We start from the raw sequence: 18,641 nt of genomic DNA, 5'->3' as shown, positions 1-18,641 counted from the left end.
ACTTCTCCATTCTCCCCAGCTCTCCAAATAAAAAAGAAATTGATGTGTCACACAGTGTGAGAGATACGAGAAGCAGGTGTAGGGAAAGAAAAGTGGGATACACTGGGATGTGTAGTTGATAAACACCTACTTAACTAAGATCACTGACTTCATTAAGAAGATGAACAGTCCTATTACAAGTCTTTTGCATTCCATTTAAGTGCACTTCAGAGGATATTCCTAACTTTCATTAGGAATGACAGTTTCCTCTTAATATTACCATAACTTCTGTTTCAATATTGTAATGGTATGATGGATTATCACAGTCATTTCTGCCATGCCTTCTCATCTCTGACTGAACTCTCTGTGCCAGAAAACACAAGTGATGTTTTGAACTGTTTTAGTTTTATCATTTGCATCTCTTTTTCTGTCTTTCAGGTATATTGCTATCTACCCCTACACTCCTCGAAAAGAAGATGAACTGGAACTGCGGAAAGGAGAAATGTTCCTGGTATTTGAACGCTGCCAAGATGGCTGGTTCAAGGGAACTTCCATGCACACAAGCAAGATTGGTGTTTTTCCTGGAAATTATGTGGCTCCAGTTACAAGGTACAGTATTATACAGGTGTCTAAACAGTTTAGCTAGTTTCAAATCCAAAATTATTCTGTTCTTGTATTAAATGCTACAACTGCATAATAAAAGACCTATGGGTTTTAGTAACTGGCTGATTTTTTTCAGTTGTGTTTTATTGTTTGCTTTAAATTTTGGCAGGACAGTGACAAGTGCATCACAAACAAAAGTTCCCATGTCTACTGCTGGCCAAACAGGACGAGTGGTGACTATGGTCAGCCCTTCCACTGCTAGTGGAACATCCCAGAAGCTCCAGGGGAATGGTGTGGCAGTGAACTCCAGCACAGTGCCCACAGCAGTGGTTTCTGCAGCACATATCCAAACCAGCCCACAAACCAAGGTCCTTATGCATGTCACAGGACAAATGACAGTCAACCAGGCTCGAAATGCAGTTAGAACAGGTAAAGAAAAACCCACAAAATTTGTTACCTGTGGTAGACAAACTGTAGAGTCCATCTTGACAAATGACTGGAGTGAGGGTCTGTGTAAGTATATGCTGAGGTTTTTTAAAGCTTTTCTTAATGTCATTGTTTATAGTTGAATGTTTTCTGAAACAGCAGTCTGAGTTGTTCCATCTTTTATTATTCTTCTCTAAGCAACTGTGTATACGTACATACTCCCACTATTGAGAATTTATATGCAAGTACTTCAGGTGGAATTTTTCTTTTTTTTGTTGTTCCAGCAGTATCTGGGATGGGGACATTCTTTGAGCTTTCCTACTCATATGCAATTCATATAGTAATAAAAGTGATAAGAACATCTGAGTCATACTTATTTTTTATGTGTTAACTGCATAAGAGCTACAGAGCGCTCTAATTTAGCATTCACTTTTAAATTATCTTCTAACATCTTTGAATACCTTTAGTGTTCCTTTTCAGGTCTCTGGCTCAGGGTTGGTCCTTAGGCATTCCAGCTTGTTCTCTAACCTTGACTGCAGCTTCTTTCAGCTTTGACTCCGAAATGCTGAGGTGATACTGGCATCAAGATCCATTACGATCTATAAAATTCTGTATTTCTGAAAGGTGTAACTCTTCATTTACTGTCTGGGGCAGGCCACATCATAGTGAAACATGCCTTCTTGTTATTTAAATGCAGAGCCAAAAAGACTGATAGTAGTGTTTTCAAGAGGTTTTTGTTTACCAAATCCATGCACTCCTCTGTGGATTTGCCAGGCTAAGAAAATACCACACAACTGGAGCTGAATCTCTTCCAGCTGCTTCAAGGACCTCAAAGGAAAAATTAAAAAAGGAAAGCTCCCATTTCAGACTATCCCAATGCTTCCCCTTTCAGCCTTGAATTTAGGGTCTGTGATCTCCTGGCTGAGCATCATGACAAAAGGGGTTTTTTTAATCACAGGATTCTTATTGGCAGAGTAAAGGAGAAAGCAAAAAATGGTAATGGTATGCTCTGTTATCCCCATAAGAAGGGCATTTCTTATGGGCTCAACATCCATGGATTAGCCCACTTTTCAGAGTCATGCATCTCCTAAAACACCCTGTGCATGGTCAGATGTCAGCACCAGGTTTGCATTTGAAAGTAGGATATGTACATATGTCTTTACTTATCTTATTTCCTTAATTGGCCCCATCTTCCTCCAGTCTGATCTGAAGCTGGAGCAGGTGTGTTAGTCCTAACAACTTTATTCTTTGCCTTTAAATAAAAATAACCAGATGCTGCTGGCAACTGCTAAGAGAAACTAAGCAAAGCATCTGTACTTTTCTGCCTCTTAGGCACAGGTGGTTTCTACTCAAAAGCCTTCTCTTGAGCTGCCTAGGAGCTTGCAAGTGACAACACAAAGGAGAAATCTCCTGTGGGCTCCGGAGGCGTTTCTGTCCCTGCTTCTCTGCACCACTGTCAAGATGAATAAGCTTTTACACTTCCATTCAGCTGAGAATGTGACAACATACTGCCCACTGACTTTTCAGGTCCAAAATGAAAAATAAGAAGGGGCTGGACTCTCATCACAGAGACCCTAACATTGGATTGTGCAAAGGTGTGCTCTTAGTCACAAACACAGATCTGTCCCTTACAAGGACCTGAGCACTGAAGCAATTGTGGCTGCTTTATGTTCAAATTGTTACAGAGAAGTTTGTAGTAAACATCTGAAACGTGATCCCCTTGAGCTTTCCTTAGCACATTTGCTGAGTGCTAATCTTTGGGTGAGGCTTCACAGGATAATGCAGGGCTCCAGCTTCAGTTTAGCTCAAGGCTTCAAGGACCATTCTTCAAATGACCTTAGTGAGACATTGCTTGACATCACCTTTGCTGAGGGAGTATGCATCCTTTGATTGGAAGGATCTATAATGAAAATATATATTTTGCTTACTTCATTAAAGGATAATCTGTATGAAAACAGGGTGACTTGAAGCAGTTTTCCTATCAATTCCATCAGCAATAAGAAAACAAAACCAGAAGGCTCTTCCATGCTTGTCATACATAAATTGCATGTGAGTGTAGACATATCTTGAAGAATAGCAGCTATTTCTAGGAAAACTGATGTGGTCTTATGAACAAAAGCCAGCATTAATAATTGTTTGTTGACCCAAAAAAGTCTTTCTACAATCTCCTTATCTTTCTTTTGAAATGTTGATGCTACTCAAGAGTTGGGAAGGATCAACTACAGAAGAGGTTATCAAAAAACTAGATATAGCATATAAGTGATGTCCCTTTTTTTAATAAAAAAAGAGAGAATTTGTGTTTCTTACTGCATAGATTGTAATTGGGTATAATACTGTAGGATTGTTATATAAAATTTGGGACCTTTTTCAGTCTTCTCTAATACACTGTTGCTGCAATCTAATCAAATTACCAGAGAAATTTGCAGAAAGCAGAATCAAGAGAGCAAGTGCTGGAGGTTTGGCTCCAGGATTTCACTTAAAACAAGTCTGAAACTCTATTAGTATCTGAAAAATCAAAAGTTGATAAAATTGAGATGCACATGCATCAAGCTAGAGGGATGACCCCTTCTTAGATGGAAAGTTTCAAAGTATTTGAAGGAGAGAGGGTGTGCAGCACTAGGGTGTTAAATTTTGGCTCATACTGTTTGGTTATATCTGCATTTCATACCACCCAGTGGTGCAGAGATGCCCAAGCTGTTGAAATGGTCTAACAGCATGCATATATGACTGAGCACATGACTTGAACAGCAGTGTTACTTCTTGAAAGGAATCAATTAGTCCATGCAAAGCTCTGTGCTTACAGTTTTGCACTGCAACCCAGGTTAATATACTCAGCCCTATGCTATTCTGCAGCTTCCAGTGTAGATGTTCCTTTCATTTCACAGGGGTATGAGTAAATCCACTTTCTATATTTAAACATCCCAAGAGACAATAGCTTACATTTTCAGAGAAAGCACTCACAGTAATTGCCACTGTGCTTATTGTTTGAAAGACCTGTGAAATCTGTTGTGGATTTTGTGAATAGTTCAGGGAAACAATCTAATTACATTTTTAGCAGCTTCTATAAGGTGTGTTTCTTCCTACTTTCCTTTATATGTCCTGACAACTACATGTGGTATTAAAAGGAGCAAACAAGTTCCAGGCAGTATTTAGCTAGCTCTTAGGTACTAAAGTGTAATCTTCACTTTGCATCTGTTTGTATGTGAAGCATTTGATTTAGCAGCTTGGATTTCTCCACAACAGAGAAGTTGCAGTGCTGTTATTCTTCTGTTGCACACTGGTGCAAGTAGGGAACCATTTGCAACTGCTTTATTTAGGTGAAATAGATTTGGTGGTGGGTATCATGTCATTATAGGAGTATAAATGGAAGTTTAAAAGGTAAGAAGAAAACTTCTCGTGATTGATAAGCTGTAACACAGTAACTGTACCTCACTTTGTGTGTCTTGTGAAAAGGTGAACTCTCACATTTCATTCTTTTATTCCAGTTGCCTCACATAGTCAAGAAAGACCTACGGCAGCAGTCACACCCATACAAGCACAAAGTCCAACCTGCCTTATTCCTGCAGCTGTGATCATTCCCCACCACTCTGTTGCCTCCCAGCAGCTCCAGCCCCAGCTTCCAAATACTGCTGCTTATGTCACAGCTGTGAATGTGAGCCGCTCAACCATCCCACTGGCATGTACAGCAGCTTCTCTGAATTCTCCCAACATTGCTGCTTCATCTTTGGAAGGAGATAGCAGTGGAAAAACTGCAAACACTCACCCTGGAGCTCCTGCATCTCCAGAGAGTGCTTTAACAGCTGGTGGAAATGCTGCTGTCAGTAAAACAGACAAGGATGGCAAGGTGGGTAGAGAATAAAATCATTCCCTTGAGTTTTCCTATTTTCATCATACAATCTTTTAAGAAATTTAAGAGCACGACCTAAAAAACCCACATGAACTTGCAGGAACGTAAAAATTTCAGTCTAACAAAATGATATGAAAATCAGAATTCTTTTAGGTTACCTTTGTTATTAAGCAGGCACACTGAGATATTATGGAAAACACATTACCAGCAACGTTTATTGGACAAAGAAAGAATGCACATAACCATCTTTTTTAAATGTAGGACAGTGGAGCCTGTAAAGATTCTGCTTTCCTTCCTTCTATTTGAAGTATTCCCTATGTGTGTCAACTCATTCTCACTGTTCACCAAGCCATGTGATTATATTGTTGTCAGAAAAATTCTTCTAGCTTTGTAATTGATTTTGTTTTATAGTTGTGATGTAGTTAGGAAACTTTTTTCTCCTTGTGACAACTATCTTTGTATCTCAAATATTTTAGACTTAACCTTACTACTCTTCAACCACAAGTACTCCTTAGTGAAGTTTATGAAGATTTTAATGTTAAACTGTACACTAATGTCAGCCACTTTTTAGTTACTTTTTTTTATTATTGTTGAATGGATATGCCTCAAACTTTATTTTAAAATTACTTTAGCCATAGACATTGAAACCAGACTGAGGTGCCCTTAGAGAAAACTTATTTGTAGTTTAAGGTGAATGATGCTAATACAGGATTGTTTTAATTTCTCTGATTTTCTCTTTATCTTTGATATTTTCTCTTTATCTTTGACAGTAGATTGTTGGTGAAATGGCTCTAAGTTATTGGAGATTTGGAAAAAGGACTGAGGATTTTTATTCACTAAATCCACTGCATCCCATATAAAAAAAAAAATTCACATTGCTCTTGCTTTTCTCTGTCTATGGATAAATATTATTTTTGTCTCCAGGGATTACAATCTGGCACTTCTCATAAGCACTAAATTCACTCAGTCAAAGGGTTGGTAAGAAGATCACTGCCACACCCTTAAAAAAAAATACAAGAAACACAAAAGCTACTTAAATAATTCTCTTCAGGCTAGGTAATAGTCTTCAGGGATTCTTGTCTGGACAAGCAAAAAGAATGTTTACAATTCTCCCCTTTAGCAGAACAGCAGAACACAATGCATTCCCCTTGGGGCGAATTTTTGTTAGATCATGAAGGTCTTCCATTATTAAAGAAGGATAAATAAAAGAAACTTACCTAAACAGCAGCTTCCAGAGCAGACTTTTCTCCCTGCTTAGTTTGAAGGGATTCTTTGTCTTCCCAGAAACATCCATGTTGATGAAATATTTTTCTTCATAGATTCCTGCCTTTCTCTACACAACCTTTTGTGACAGAGCCATTTCAATTAAAGTTAAACTTTAACCTAACAAAGTGAAAGGATTTAGCTAGTTTATGATCTAAATTACTTGCTGTTTTTCTCTTTAGAATGTTAATAATTTTCTTTTATAATTTTCATAATCTCTCTAACGTCAAGTATGTCCTCATAATTTACTGAGTCCTCTCTGAGCACGATGTCATCTATCAGAAGGAAGTGTTCAACTCTTTATGGGACAGCTTTGTTCTAAAACGGGGCACTGCTTTTGGTTTACAGAAAGAAAAGAAAGGTTTGCTGAAGCTGCTTTCCGGAGCATCCACCAAACGCAAGCCCCGGCTGTCACCTCCAGCGTCACCCACCCTGGAGGCTGAGCAGGCTGCGGCAGAGCTGGCCCTGCAAGGTGCAGTGGGGCCCGAGCTTCCCTCGGCAGGGGCTCACAGCAAGGCCGGCTCCTGTGCCACGGAGGGCGAGGCCCCGGGGCTGGCTCAGGAGCCGCTGCAGCGCAAGGGCGCTGCCCTGGACGCCGCTGTCCCCATTGCGCCGCCGCCCCGGCAGCCCTGCTCCTCGCTGGGACCCGTCCTCAATGAGTCCAGGCCTCTCGTGTGTGAAAGGTAAATTCTCCCACACAGCTACACTTGGGCACACCAAGAAAAAATCCTTGCTCTGATGCTTGTAGCGTGTGTTAGAACTGCTTCAAAATGCTGAGATTTTATAGCAAGATGAAACTTACTTTTTAACAATTCTTTATTTACTTATCAACCAATACTCGTGTTTATGTTTGTTTACTTTTCATGTTAAAGTTTTTGAATGAATAGACACTCAAATATGATGATCACAGGTTTGGTAGACAAAAGAGGCCTCCTATTTTTCAAAACAGAAGCACATTATGTTCTTGAACTTATTAGTATTAGGTTAGTTCTTATTATTAGCAGTGTATAACTGCCAAACTAAATATATGGTGAATGAGACCTTTATCTGTCTAGGTGTTGACTTCTTAATATTTGATTTCTTGAGCTTTTGCAAAGATACTTTTCACTGCCTGAATGCCCCATGGCTGTGCATCCACACAGGCTCCAGGGTGGCCTCTGTGCTCTAGTAAGTGAGTCTGAACAACATACAGATGTCTGGACTCTCAGATTGACAGGCAGTTGCTTAAATGTTCTGTGACTTTCGTGTCCACCTATAGTTTTTCAAGTTTCAAGTCCTCAGTAAAATGTGAAGGAAGTGGCAGTTTTCTAACTACAGGATCTTTTCTTTTTCCTGGTAGCAGACAAGCAGTATGAGGAGTGTCATAGGACTTCTTTTGCAGCAGCTACAGGATTGTGTGCTGTACTGAGAAAAAATAGTAGAGTTACAATATTAACAGCTCTAGGACTGAACTGATTGAAGCTGACTATTGTAGACTTCGTTCTGATGCTATTAACTCATGGTGTGTGGGCATCCCGTTGTACTTCCAGAAATCCACTATCCTAAGCTATACCCGTGTCTTAAAATCCAGACAGTATAGAACTTTCTGCTTGTCTTTTAGTTCACTTCTGTCATACCTCTAATATTTTTTAAAAGGTTATTTCTGTTCCTACACAATTTCCTTGCAGGAGGTTTCTATTTCATACTGAATTTGTGAAGCAGATTTACATTTATACATGGAAAATAAAACCTGAAAGACTCTTCTTTAAGAATAACATAATTCATTTTCACATTATCATAAGTCTGTTTGGCACATTAATATGTTTTTATGCTTTAAACGTGAAAATAATATTAAATTCATTGTGAAAATAATAATAAATTCATTCTGGCATAACCAGTGCTTATTAGCATAAAGCTCTTTCTGTCATCACAAAAAGTAGTTTTTTCACTTCCATGATGGAATTTTTTTTCTCAGAACTACTTACAGAAAATGATGCTATATATTTTTATTGATCTAGTGATAACATATACTCAAACATTCTCTCTATCCTTACTATTATTTAAGTGATAATTGCTACTGATAGAAGTACTACATGATAATTCTCAGTGGTAGTCAAGCATGCTTGTCAGTGTATTTAGACAGAATTTCAACTGAGTTCCCTTTGTCATTTTCAGGACAGAGCTAATTTTTTTTTCCTGCTGATGTGCCCTTGCACATTTCCTTTGGCTGCATTTCTTAAAATGTGATGGTTAATAATACTTAAAATTTACATTGTACTCAATATCTTTGAAGTAATTTATAAGCATTGATTGCTCTTCAGCAGTCTGGAAGATGTGGTGGGTAAGAATCATGTGGCATCTGCAGTGAAAATTTGAGCTGGGGAGGGAAATATTCATGAGGATAAGCTCAACAAAAAGCTGAAGAACAGAGAAATCTCCTGCTAGGATTATTCTGCTCTTACATCTCGCAATTCCAGTCACAGATCACAGTGGAACTGTAGAATTCCGGTCACCTGAGACTCTGCAGTGGGGCTCACTCATGTCTTCTGATTCTCCAGCCAATACCCAGGTTGTCTTGGAGTGATTTCTTGTATTGATGCAGTGCTGACAAGGCCAAGGATCATTATGTTTTCTTTACAAAGATAGACCCAACTCCCTGCAATTCCCAGAGTGAGACATGCTATGCTATGAATATACAGGAATTTAGTTACCTGAGGAGTTTAATTTTTCCATAAAAGCTACAAGAAAACTTCCAGCTTTTTTTGTGAGCTTTCTCTTTTAGAGGGAAATGTTGCTTAAATAGCCTTAAATTTTACAGTAAATATACAGGATTGTAACAATAAACTACCCAGTACTCCACAATGGTGTTAGAGACTTGAAGTTGAACCTAAATACACATCACTGCATATCCTAAATTATAAAATGAATCTTTCATCCAGTTAGAGGGAAAGAAAAGCAGTAATTTTGTTCTGTGATTAAAGTGACCCTAAGTAATTTCATCTACCACAGAATGACTGGTGTAACATCTGCTCCCAGAGAGCAGGCCAGTGGCTTTCCAGGGCAGCAAGCCTTCCCACATCTGGCACCATTTAATGCTGGTAATTAAATACTGAGAATCACTCTGCCCTCGATGGGCGGTGGTGATCCGGAGGAGTCAAGGCACCCACTCAGAAGACACAAGATCTGCACAACAGCAGGGCACACTTGACCTGGAAAGTAAAAATTCTAAAGGCAAGGAACAAAAGCTAAATCAAGAAGCTGAGTAATAATTGTTCATTTAACTTGTGTAATGGTAGTAATTCCAGCTTTCTGTGTTTCTCTCAGCTAAAATTTTCTGCATGTGAGAAAATATTATTATCCACTTGTTGATCAGGAAAACTACAAATAATTGTCCAAAAATCAACCACAACTAAGTGGGCATAAAAGCAGTATTTTGTGTCCAGTGAAACAGAAGCAACAAAGAAGTGGAGAAACACATGAAAGATATAATCTTTTCCATGTTACTGAAAAGTGTGAGAAATGCTAATATTAAAAATTAAAATCAGAATGAAGAAATGGGAAGACAGACCACCACCCTTTTCAAAATAAAAAATAAATTCATGAATACAAAGCAAAAGCACCGTGGGATATTGCCAGACATATTAAGAATATCAGCAAACAACCAGTAGCAAATATATTGGCTACTCCTGGGAAGCTAAAGTACTTTTATTTTTATAATAATTATATTTTGTCACTAGCTGACTAAAAATAATTAATATAATATTTGGAAAATTAATGAAAAATGTTATAAGGCAATCAAAGGAAAATAAAAGAAAGGAAAAACATCATAGTTTTACAGCTTAGGTGCGTGTAAAATATTAAGTGACCACAAAAGATCTACAAATTTGACTTTCAGTCATTGAAAACATTTGCAAATACTGAATAGGGAGACAAACAAGGAAGTGTTTTGGAAGATTCAAACATGTGGGAATGAACATGTTTTTCCAAAACATAGGTCATGCTTAGTAAATATGATTATTTTTCTTCAGGGACCTTGCAATGAACTTCTGAGCTGAAGCATAAGCTTTCTATTCTGCATGAAATTGGTAGTTTTGGCAATATGTTGTAGATGATGAAATAAGTAATGGAAAAACAGTTTCTGTTCCATAGATAATCCAGGGTGATCTGGATAGACAGCTGTGTGAATGTGTGATGGGTCTGTGATCACCTCTCTTTGGGCAAGTAGGATTTGTAAAATGTGGCAGAAAATTTGAAGAAGGACACATGATTTACAGGTGCAAAGCCTGATGGGTTTCTTCTCATTAAAAATTGAAAAATACAGTAAAATAGCACTTTAAAACCAAGGTTGTTGTGCTCTGTTTTAGACACTAGATTTCAAGATGAATATCAAAATAGCTGGGACACTAAAATTTAATAAGAAATACCAAATTACTGCAGAGGTCGTTGGACACTGTATGGAAAGCTCAAGACAACTGTTTCTGTGCTAGCTGGTGATCCTCTAGGGAGGACAAAGAGATGATGGGAGCAAGCAGCAGCAGGGAGCAGACTTGTCTGTCAATTCAGGGGAGCACAGAGGTTACTGGCAGACAGAATTAGAAACTAAAAACAAGCATATTTCAAGTCAAACATTTACAAGGCAGTGTTTGACAGACTGCAAGATGAGGCAGGCATTTTGAAACTCATTTTTTTAACAGACTACGAAGTGTGCTGGATAATTTTCAGCCTGGGAGCAACTGGCTTGTTAACAGTAGAAATTCTTCATAGCTTTACTGCAGTTCTTTATGCTTCACTATCTTGTCCTTGTCTTGCCTGAGTAGAGGCTGTTGTTTTAACTCAAGCAGTTTACAGTCTCAATTTAACTTACAGTCTATTATTTAAGTCAGTATTAAAACCCAAGTTGCCCAAAGCAGAAGTTAGTGCAGGTCTAGGTTGGATGCAGGGCATTCTGGAGCTGCACACTAATAAATCTTGTAATTGGCTTGGTAGCTTTTATGAAGCATGAATCTAATAATTCCTGTGCTCTGAAATCTGGGGATTGCCATCACTGAAACAAAGTCGTGGCTTATAAGTCACTAATAAATAACATTTGACAACTAATTAAGTCCAAATATGTTTTGCTATACTTAGAGTTCCTAAGAGACTTCAATTATTTACAAAGTGCAGCTACTCTTTTCTGAGTATTTTTAACTGTATGGACAGACTTAATTTTTGCTTCATATGTTCTTAAGCAAAACATTCTAGTATAACACAGTATCTTTCTCTGCTTCAATATTACAAAATTAACTTGTTTTATTATGTGTGTATTGAGCTACAACTGCCATTCCATCCTTTACTAGACTGTATCCTATTACCTTGTCTTTTCATCAGATTGTTCATTTATTTTAATCTATTAAAATAATAAATTATTTTAAGCTTATTAAGATAATCGTTATCTTAATTTATGAAGTAATAGAGTTGTGAAACTATGGAAGAAGAGACTGAGTGGTGTTATGCATGTTAAAAACAGAGAAGTGTAGCCTCTTTAATGCACTCATATTTGAAAAGTGATTTTACTGTGAGAGACTCAAAAAATATACTTCATGCCAAGTGCTTAAGAAAATTGTTGAGTTGAAAATAGTTTTTAATGTAGGAGTGCACAAGTTGAGCAGCTGTGTTCAAGAATATGTTCTAACTTGAAGAGTTTCTAAGGAAAATGCAAATTATTTAAAACAGCAAATCAAATTTATAGGTTTTGTTGGTTTCCTCCTTTTGTTCTTTGCCTTTCCTTAAGAGCCATCACTGGAATAATAAGAAATTAAACAGACACTTGTAAAATTATGCCTAGCTACTGCTGTGAATGCTTTGATTCTTGCTGAATCACAATGACTGAAAGAGTCTGCAAATTTATACTGGAAAAAATGTTTACAATTTTCTCCTGGTATTTAACCATTTTCTGTATTTTACAGGGATCTTGATAAAAAAAAAATCATGGGAGAGGCATGAATTTGCTTTAAATTTATTATGTTGCTACTGTTATTATCTGTTCAAGACATACTTTTAAGTTGTTGTTACATACTCAGCAAACAGTTCCAGACAGTTTCCTGTGTTGATAAGCTTCAACAGGCACAGAAATATTTTTTAAAGTATCAGGTTAAAAAAAGGGGAGGGGGGAGAGAGTGAGGCAAAAAAAAAGAACCTAAATGTAGGTGTTTTTTTTAATTACACAGGTACAGAGTTGTGGTATCCTATCCTCCTCAGAGCGAAGCAGAACTTGAACTGAAGGAAGGTGACATTGTTTTTGTGCACAAGAAACGTGAGGATGGCTGGTTCAAAGGCACTCTGCAACGAAATGGAAAGACTGGCCTTTTCCCTGGCAGCTTTGTAGAGAACATTTGAGGAGATTCATTCCAAGAGCTTCAAATCTTACTGTACTGTAAAATAGCACAAATATTTTGCCAGAAAAAGCACAGTCATGAAATATTTTCAAATGACTGTAATGTAAACAAGAATCTACATATTTTTACAGTGTCTATAGCACAATTACACCAGCGAACAAAGGAGATGAAGGCATCTGCTGGTTTTATCACTTTGAATTCTTAAGTGTGATGTGTGCCTTGTACTGTCTGATTTATTATATAGAGGAATTTTTTCCCCAAGTATGTTACATAAATGAGCAATTGTTTACAAGGCTGTAACTAATTTATTCTTGGTTTTTTTTAAACTTGAATTTTGTGTAATAGCTAAAATTCTTGTGACTATGATTTTAACAAATTATTAATTTATGAAAGAATAACAAAGGGGAAGCTGGATTCTCTCCTTATGAGCAAGCAATTATATCTGATAAAGAGCCTCCCATTTATCCTCTGGACATTTTTCCCCTGCTGTGTCTGACAGTGGAGTAAGTCTCTGTTGTATGAGTTAATGTTGAGTGGTGGTGATGTGGCGTCAAATAGAATTTGCCAAATGGGGAAAAAATGTGTATTTTCTTCTTTGGACAGAGAAAAAAAAAAAAAGTCAGTGGTGTTCTTGAGTCTAGTTTTACTTCTTCATGAATCACCTAAGTAGAGTAATGTTTCCAGGAGGCAAAGATGTATGTGAACAACTGAACAAAACCATCTCGAGGTTAGGATCATCTCAAGGTTAGGAAAGAAGAAATTAGGAGTGCCAACAAGAAATTCCCTATATACCTTCTGTTCATGTAATAACTTGGCCATTTGAACAAAGGTTACCTTTGTATATTTGGCCGGTTCTTTGGGCATTTAGCGCTCAGGATCCAACAAAATTGGAAGGAATGTTAAAGCCCAACACTTAGAATAAATATAACTTGAAAACATCTGTTTGATAAGACTGAATATAAAAATAAAACTATAAGTTGTACTTCATGTCTAAAAATGCCTAAGATGTGTAATTTGCTGTTTTCTTCTCAAAATGATCTGCATGGCCAAGAGATGTTTTAAAATGTCTGAGCAGTAGTGGTGGTAAGTGATGCACTTGTGTTAAAGTAAAAGGCTGTATGAAACACTGTGAAAACTTTACTAACTTCTTAACCATTGCTACTTTGCTATGTTCTGACTTTTTCTTTGTCTTGCATGTGTTACTCAATTCCTGCAGTAATGTAACTGTGCATGGTTGGCATTTTCCATTCCAATTTCCTGTTGCTGGGTTATTTTGCTCTGAAAGTTTCCCAAAAGCCACTTGACCAAAACTAGTGAGCAACTCGCCTTCAACCAGAGAAGGTATCCAGTGTTTGAATCATTAATAAAATTTTTTAATGTCCTTGCAGCTGATGGATAGAAAGAATGCAGCCTGCAAGAAATACATTGTTAGTCTTTCAGGGTTTTTTTAGAGATTTGACACTGGGGAACACACGCGCTACTCAGCTGAACCTGTTTTTTTATTTTATCATTTGATTATAGCAGTTTAATGGTGATTTTTTTTTCTAAGACACTGAGCACCATCATCTCCATTTAAATCTGATGTAATTTGGCTGTTACTCAGCACTTTGCAAAGGGAATCCAGTAAGGTGATTCAGTGTCACACAGAAACTGTCACACAGATCTGTTAAATCCTTATAATTTTCTTCAAGTTATGCATTGAAAAATACCAAATGTTGATGACAGAGATTTCTTGCAATATCAGGTAGTATCATGATGGTCTTAAAAATTAAAAAAAATATATCTATAAATATATATAGTTGGACATGACAGCATTCCCAAATTAACCATCTCTCTTAAACACTGTATCATTCAGTTTTTGCATTTTTAAATCTTTTAAATAGTTTACTTGAATATTCATGTAATATATAAAGGTTTTGTGAAATGAATTTTAGTTAGAAAGACGCTGATATCAGCTTTTGTCAGCATAAATTGGCACTAGTGTGTCGTAATCTTATTTTGGAAAATTTAGTGCATTTTATATTAAAGACTACTAAAGGTTAATTTTTTCTATCTCTACTCTCCATATTTTAAACTAAGTGACTAAGGTACCTCTATTAATAGAATTTCATGATGTAAAGTCAGTTAAAAATCAGCTGTTAATCCAATAGTTCTGTTAGATGGAATACATTTTTAATTGATTTTTTTAACATTGAGTAAACGTTTGTAAAAAGGGCTTATTACATAGCAGTGCAACAATGACAAAAATGCAGTTTATCATGCCTTTTTTTGTGATTTTTTGGGGGTTATTTTTTGGTTTTGGCTTGGGATTAATTCAGTGTAGAAACAGACAAACCCTGTGCATTTGCTTTGTGTAATTCCATTAAAAATTTTTGTAAGGTATTTTATATCTATGTTCGAAGTCCAGTGAATGTTAAGTGTTTGATTTATTATGTTAAACTTCCAATCCTAATAAATATTTTCTTAGCAAACAGCTACAGCAAATAGCGTATGCAAACATTAAACATAAATCACTTGTAAAGAATTTGCCAATAAAATTCCCAGAACTTAATTTTCGAATTCCTAGGAGGGTATTTCTGCTCACGGAGAAAAAGTCTGCAGATTCCATAATGTAAGAAGTTTGGAATGATGGCTATAATGCAAAAACTGTAGAGAGAACTGAGGACCTGGCTGATCTTTTCCCAACTCCTTATTTCAGCGAGTAACTTCAGAAAAGGGTAGGTAACTCCATCTCAGTGTGTTTGTGATGGAACTACAGTCTCATCAACAGCACAGCAGGTGCACAGTGTAACTGCTTTCCCTAGAGGAAGAATGTCTGATGCAAGGGACCTGTGGATATATTGGGAGAGGTTGAAGCATCTGCCTGAACCTCCACTGTGGGCAGAAGTGTTGGGTGGCCAGAGACTCGTTTGCCTGAAGGAGTTTTCTGTGCACGGCTGTCAGGCAGCAACTGGCTAACAAGGAGACCTTGATTTGCATGTGGTCACATGTCTGCTATATACACATGGCTTCTGGGAAAATTGGTGGAAATTGATCCTAAAAGTGTTTGCCAATGTTGGAGACTTGGTAAATGTTGCAGCTACTGCGATAAGCTCAGTGTTAGTTAAGGTTGACAAGCAGCACCTAAATTGTGCTGGCAGTGAATGGTGCAGCACTGGGTGCTCTCTGAAAGAATGAGCATCTCATCTGACCTTCCTTAATTAAGGGGGATGAGGGGAGGGAGCAAGGCAACATGATTTGTAGAAATGCAGAATGGAGACTATAGAAAAGCAAGATTTACTTGGTTTTTCAGAATTGTGGTCTGACACCAGTGCATCCATAGGAGAAAAGTATAGACAAACATTGTGGCTGTGTAGCAGAAGACTGTTTCTTTGGGTTGGTTTTTTTTGTTTGTTTGCTTGTTTTGTACTGTAATTACTGAGTAATTCTAATAATGTGTTTAATATTTGGCTTGCCAAAGGTATAAGAAACCCTGTTCACCCTCACTTCATTACCTTTGCCTTATAGCAGTAATGACAATTATGATAGTTTTGCATAGGCTTAAAAATATGGCTTGTGAGCATTCTGGCTTTTTTCAGAGAGCTGGCAAAATATTTTGTCTAGCTTGTTCTTTCCAGTAGCTTTAAGCAAATGTGTTTAAAGGTGCACATTGACCTTAATGAAACACTAGAATCCACTTGTCTAGTTAAAGAGATTTGTGTCTGGCATTACTAAAACTCCTACAGTGTAGTCACTGCTTTCTGTAGGATACACCGATATTCCTTGGATTTCTACCGTGCTTTTGCAATGTGTACTTCTCAAATCAGGCTCAGATGCTCATTCCCTGCACTTGGTTAATTATGATAAAACTTAAGCAGATTTAAGCTTGACTTGAACAAAACCAGTGTCATAAATCTTTCAAATAACAGCAACAACAACAACGGCATTCATAATAATTCTTTTTACATGGAATACTTGCAATATTTGTATATAGGAACAAAAGAGCTGAGAATGCTGATGATGAATGATGAGAACATGGACATAGATGTGGGGAAAAATGGGAAAGAGAAAAGGATTTGGAAGACCTGTATATGGGACCTGAATCTTAACTAACTTATTAGTGATTTTACCTTAGTTACTAGAGTCAAGCTCTGTGAAAGGACCTGAGAGGAACTTGGATGTCTAAGGCTGAAGATGCAGCCCTCAGTCTTTGTCCAGTCTTTCAGCTTGTATTTGTTTGGTGCTTGTGTTTAGAACAACTGCTGTTCTCCTGTCAAATACATTTGAAATCCAAAACTAAGCATCTGTATTTCTGCAGGTTTGCATTAATAAACAGTGGTAGTGTCCACTTTCTACATATTTTATGCAGTAGCACTAACATTAGAGGACTGAATGTCTTGAGAAATGCATACCAAGATGAAATGCATTCTTCTTCCACAGTGTCATCCCAATAGCTCTTACTTTCTGGGAGACAAACTTGTTGACAACCTTGAGGTAAGCACCTGCTCTTGAAAACTTGAGGTGTCACCTTTTTGCATCTGTTTCCTGCTTTGCCAACTGATGATTCCTGTGCTTCTGAGGTATGTGGTGTAAAATTCACTTTCAAAGTAAAGGCTGACTGTTTTTTGTGAGTTTGAAGATAGATTCTGATGGATCAGATCTGCCTCCAAATGTGATCATCAGCATCTAAACTTTTCTAGGAGAAGTCTCCTCCAGCCTGCCTTCTGTGGGTGAGGGACTTAACTGATCCATTTTAACAGCTGAAGAGCACTTTGTTCACAATCACACTGGTACAAGGAACAAAACAAAATAGATTTGCTATACCCAATCTGCAATATGCAAAATCTCTTCAAAATAATGAGCATTTCATTAGTGTGCATATCAAATCAGGGTGGCTACACTCTACATAATATTCTGAGCAGATCTCAGAAAATATTATCTATCTGCTCCTTCTACTATGCTCTTTTCTGTCAGCTGTATTATTTTGCTAAAAAGTGGCAAAATCAGTTCTTAACTGCTCTACTGTTCCTACTCAGTGGAGTAAAGAAAATTTAGACACAGTGACATTAGCCCCAGATTTCAATTACTCACAGTTTTAACAAGCTTGTAAAAATTCCCCTTAGCACATGTAAATGAGCAGAACTTGGCTGCACCGTGCACCCAGCTCCAGTGCCCACATGGTTCAGGTTACATGGCCCAGAGGCCTTCTGATGTTTGCATCTAGTAGTCATTCAGATCAAAACCAGGGCACAGGACGTCCAAACACTAGCTACATTCTCATTTCACAGTGGTGAGAACAGCCTGTACAGGAGTGTAGAGAGTGGAAATTTGGCTGGCACATCAAGACAAAATACACTTCAATTACAAAGGCAGAAAGAAAAATGTCAGGATTTTAAAATATCTGTGCAGGTGTTTTCTCGTCCCTGCTACCTTAGATGGAACCCCCTTTCACAAAGCAAATGGACTTTAATTCCCAACTCCCTCAAGCCCCCCCCTTCCCAATCCCCCCCCTTCCTAGACAGGAAAGCAATATAAGCCCTTAGAAATATCCAGATTCTTTGGCATTAGAACACATGGTTGGATTCTCAATTACTCCAAATCAGTGCTACTTCATTGATTTCATTAAACTTTGCTGGCATACACTGAATATGCCCCCTACTGTTAAATAGTGAAGGAAAATATCTCATCTGCCCTAAAGGAATGAATATGTTTGAAAGAAACTGAGTTGGATGATTTTCATACTTGGAAAATACAGAGCTATTCTGGCTGTGTTATGCTTCTCTCAAAAAACATTTGTCCCACTGGTACAGCTGAGGCACTAGATCAAAGATGATGCCTTTTAGCAGCACTGTGAAGCACAGAAGACTTACTCAGTTTTCAATCAAACCTATAAATTTCCAGATCCACAATTGCATACTGGGCCTTGGTTTGCTAACAGCTGCTAGCCCCAGAATCTTTTGTGGTCAGTTGCTGCTGTATTTTCTCATGGTGTATCTGCAAATGCTTGGGAGGGAAGATGAGTCAGCAGTAGAATAACTTTAAAGTAGTCATCGACTTTGTTCTCCACAACAAGGGACGTGCCCTAGGTCAAATTTCTTATTTCAGCTGGTTGAACTTGTGAATAAGCTGAAGAATGTTAACTCTAAAAAGTTTACAGTTCAAAGAATTTCTCTCCTCTGGTAGGCAGCCTT

General features: G+C 37.6%; 1 protein-coding gene across 2 annotated transcripts in view; it reads left to right on the top strand.

Annotated features, from left to right (window-relative positions):
* SH3RF1 (SH3 domain containing ring finger 1) overlaps positions 1 to 14,955 on the top strand; it is an 82,628-nt gene extending 67,673 nt beyond the window's left edge. For both annotated transcript variants that reach the window (XM_077177294.1, XM_054633509.2), the window contains exons 8-12: positions 418 to 588; positions 752 to 1,011; positions 4,494 to 4,852; positions 6,467 to 6,801; positions 12,304 to 14,955. In XM_077177294.1, the coding sequence (XP_077033409.1) occupies positions 418 to 588; positions 752 to 1,011; positions 4,494 to 4,852; positions 6,467 to 6,801; positions 12,304 to 12,472 (1,294 nt within the window). In that variant the 3' untranslated portion in view covers positions 12,473 to 14,955. The remainder of the gene's footprint in view (positions 1 to 417; positions 589 to 751; positions 1,012 to 4,493; positions 4,853 to 6,466; positions 6,802 to 12,303) is intronic.
* The last annotated feature ends 3,686 nt before the right edge of the window (positions 14,956 to 18,641 follow it).

The sequence above is a fragment of the Agelaius phoeniceus genome, chromosome 4 (genome assembly GCF_051311805.1).
Source record: "Agelaius phoeniceus isolate bAgePho1 chromosome 4, bAgePho1.hap1, whole genome shotgun sequence".
NCBI lineage: Eukaryota > Metazoa > Chordata > Aves > Passeriformes > Icteridae > Agelaius > Agelaius phoeniceus.
This window is presented reverse-complemented; position numbering and strand designations above follow the sequence as displayed.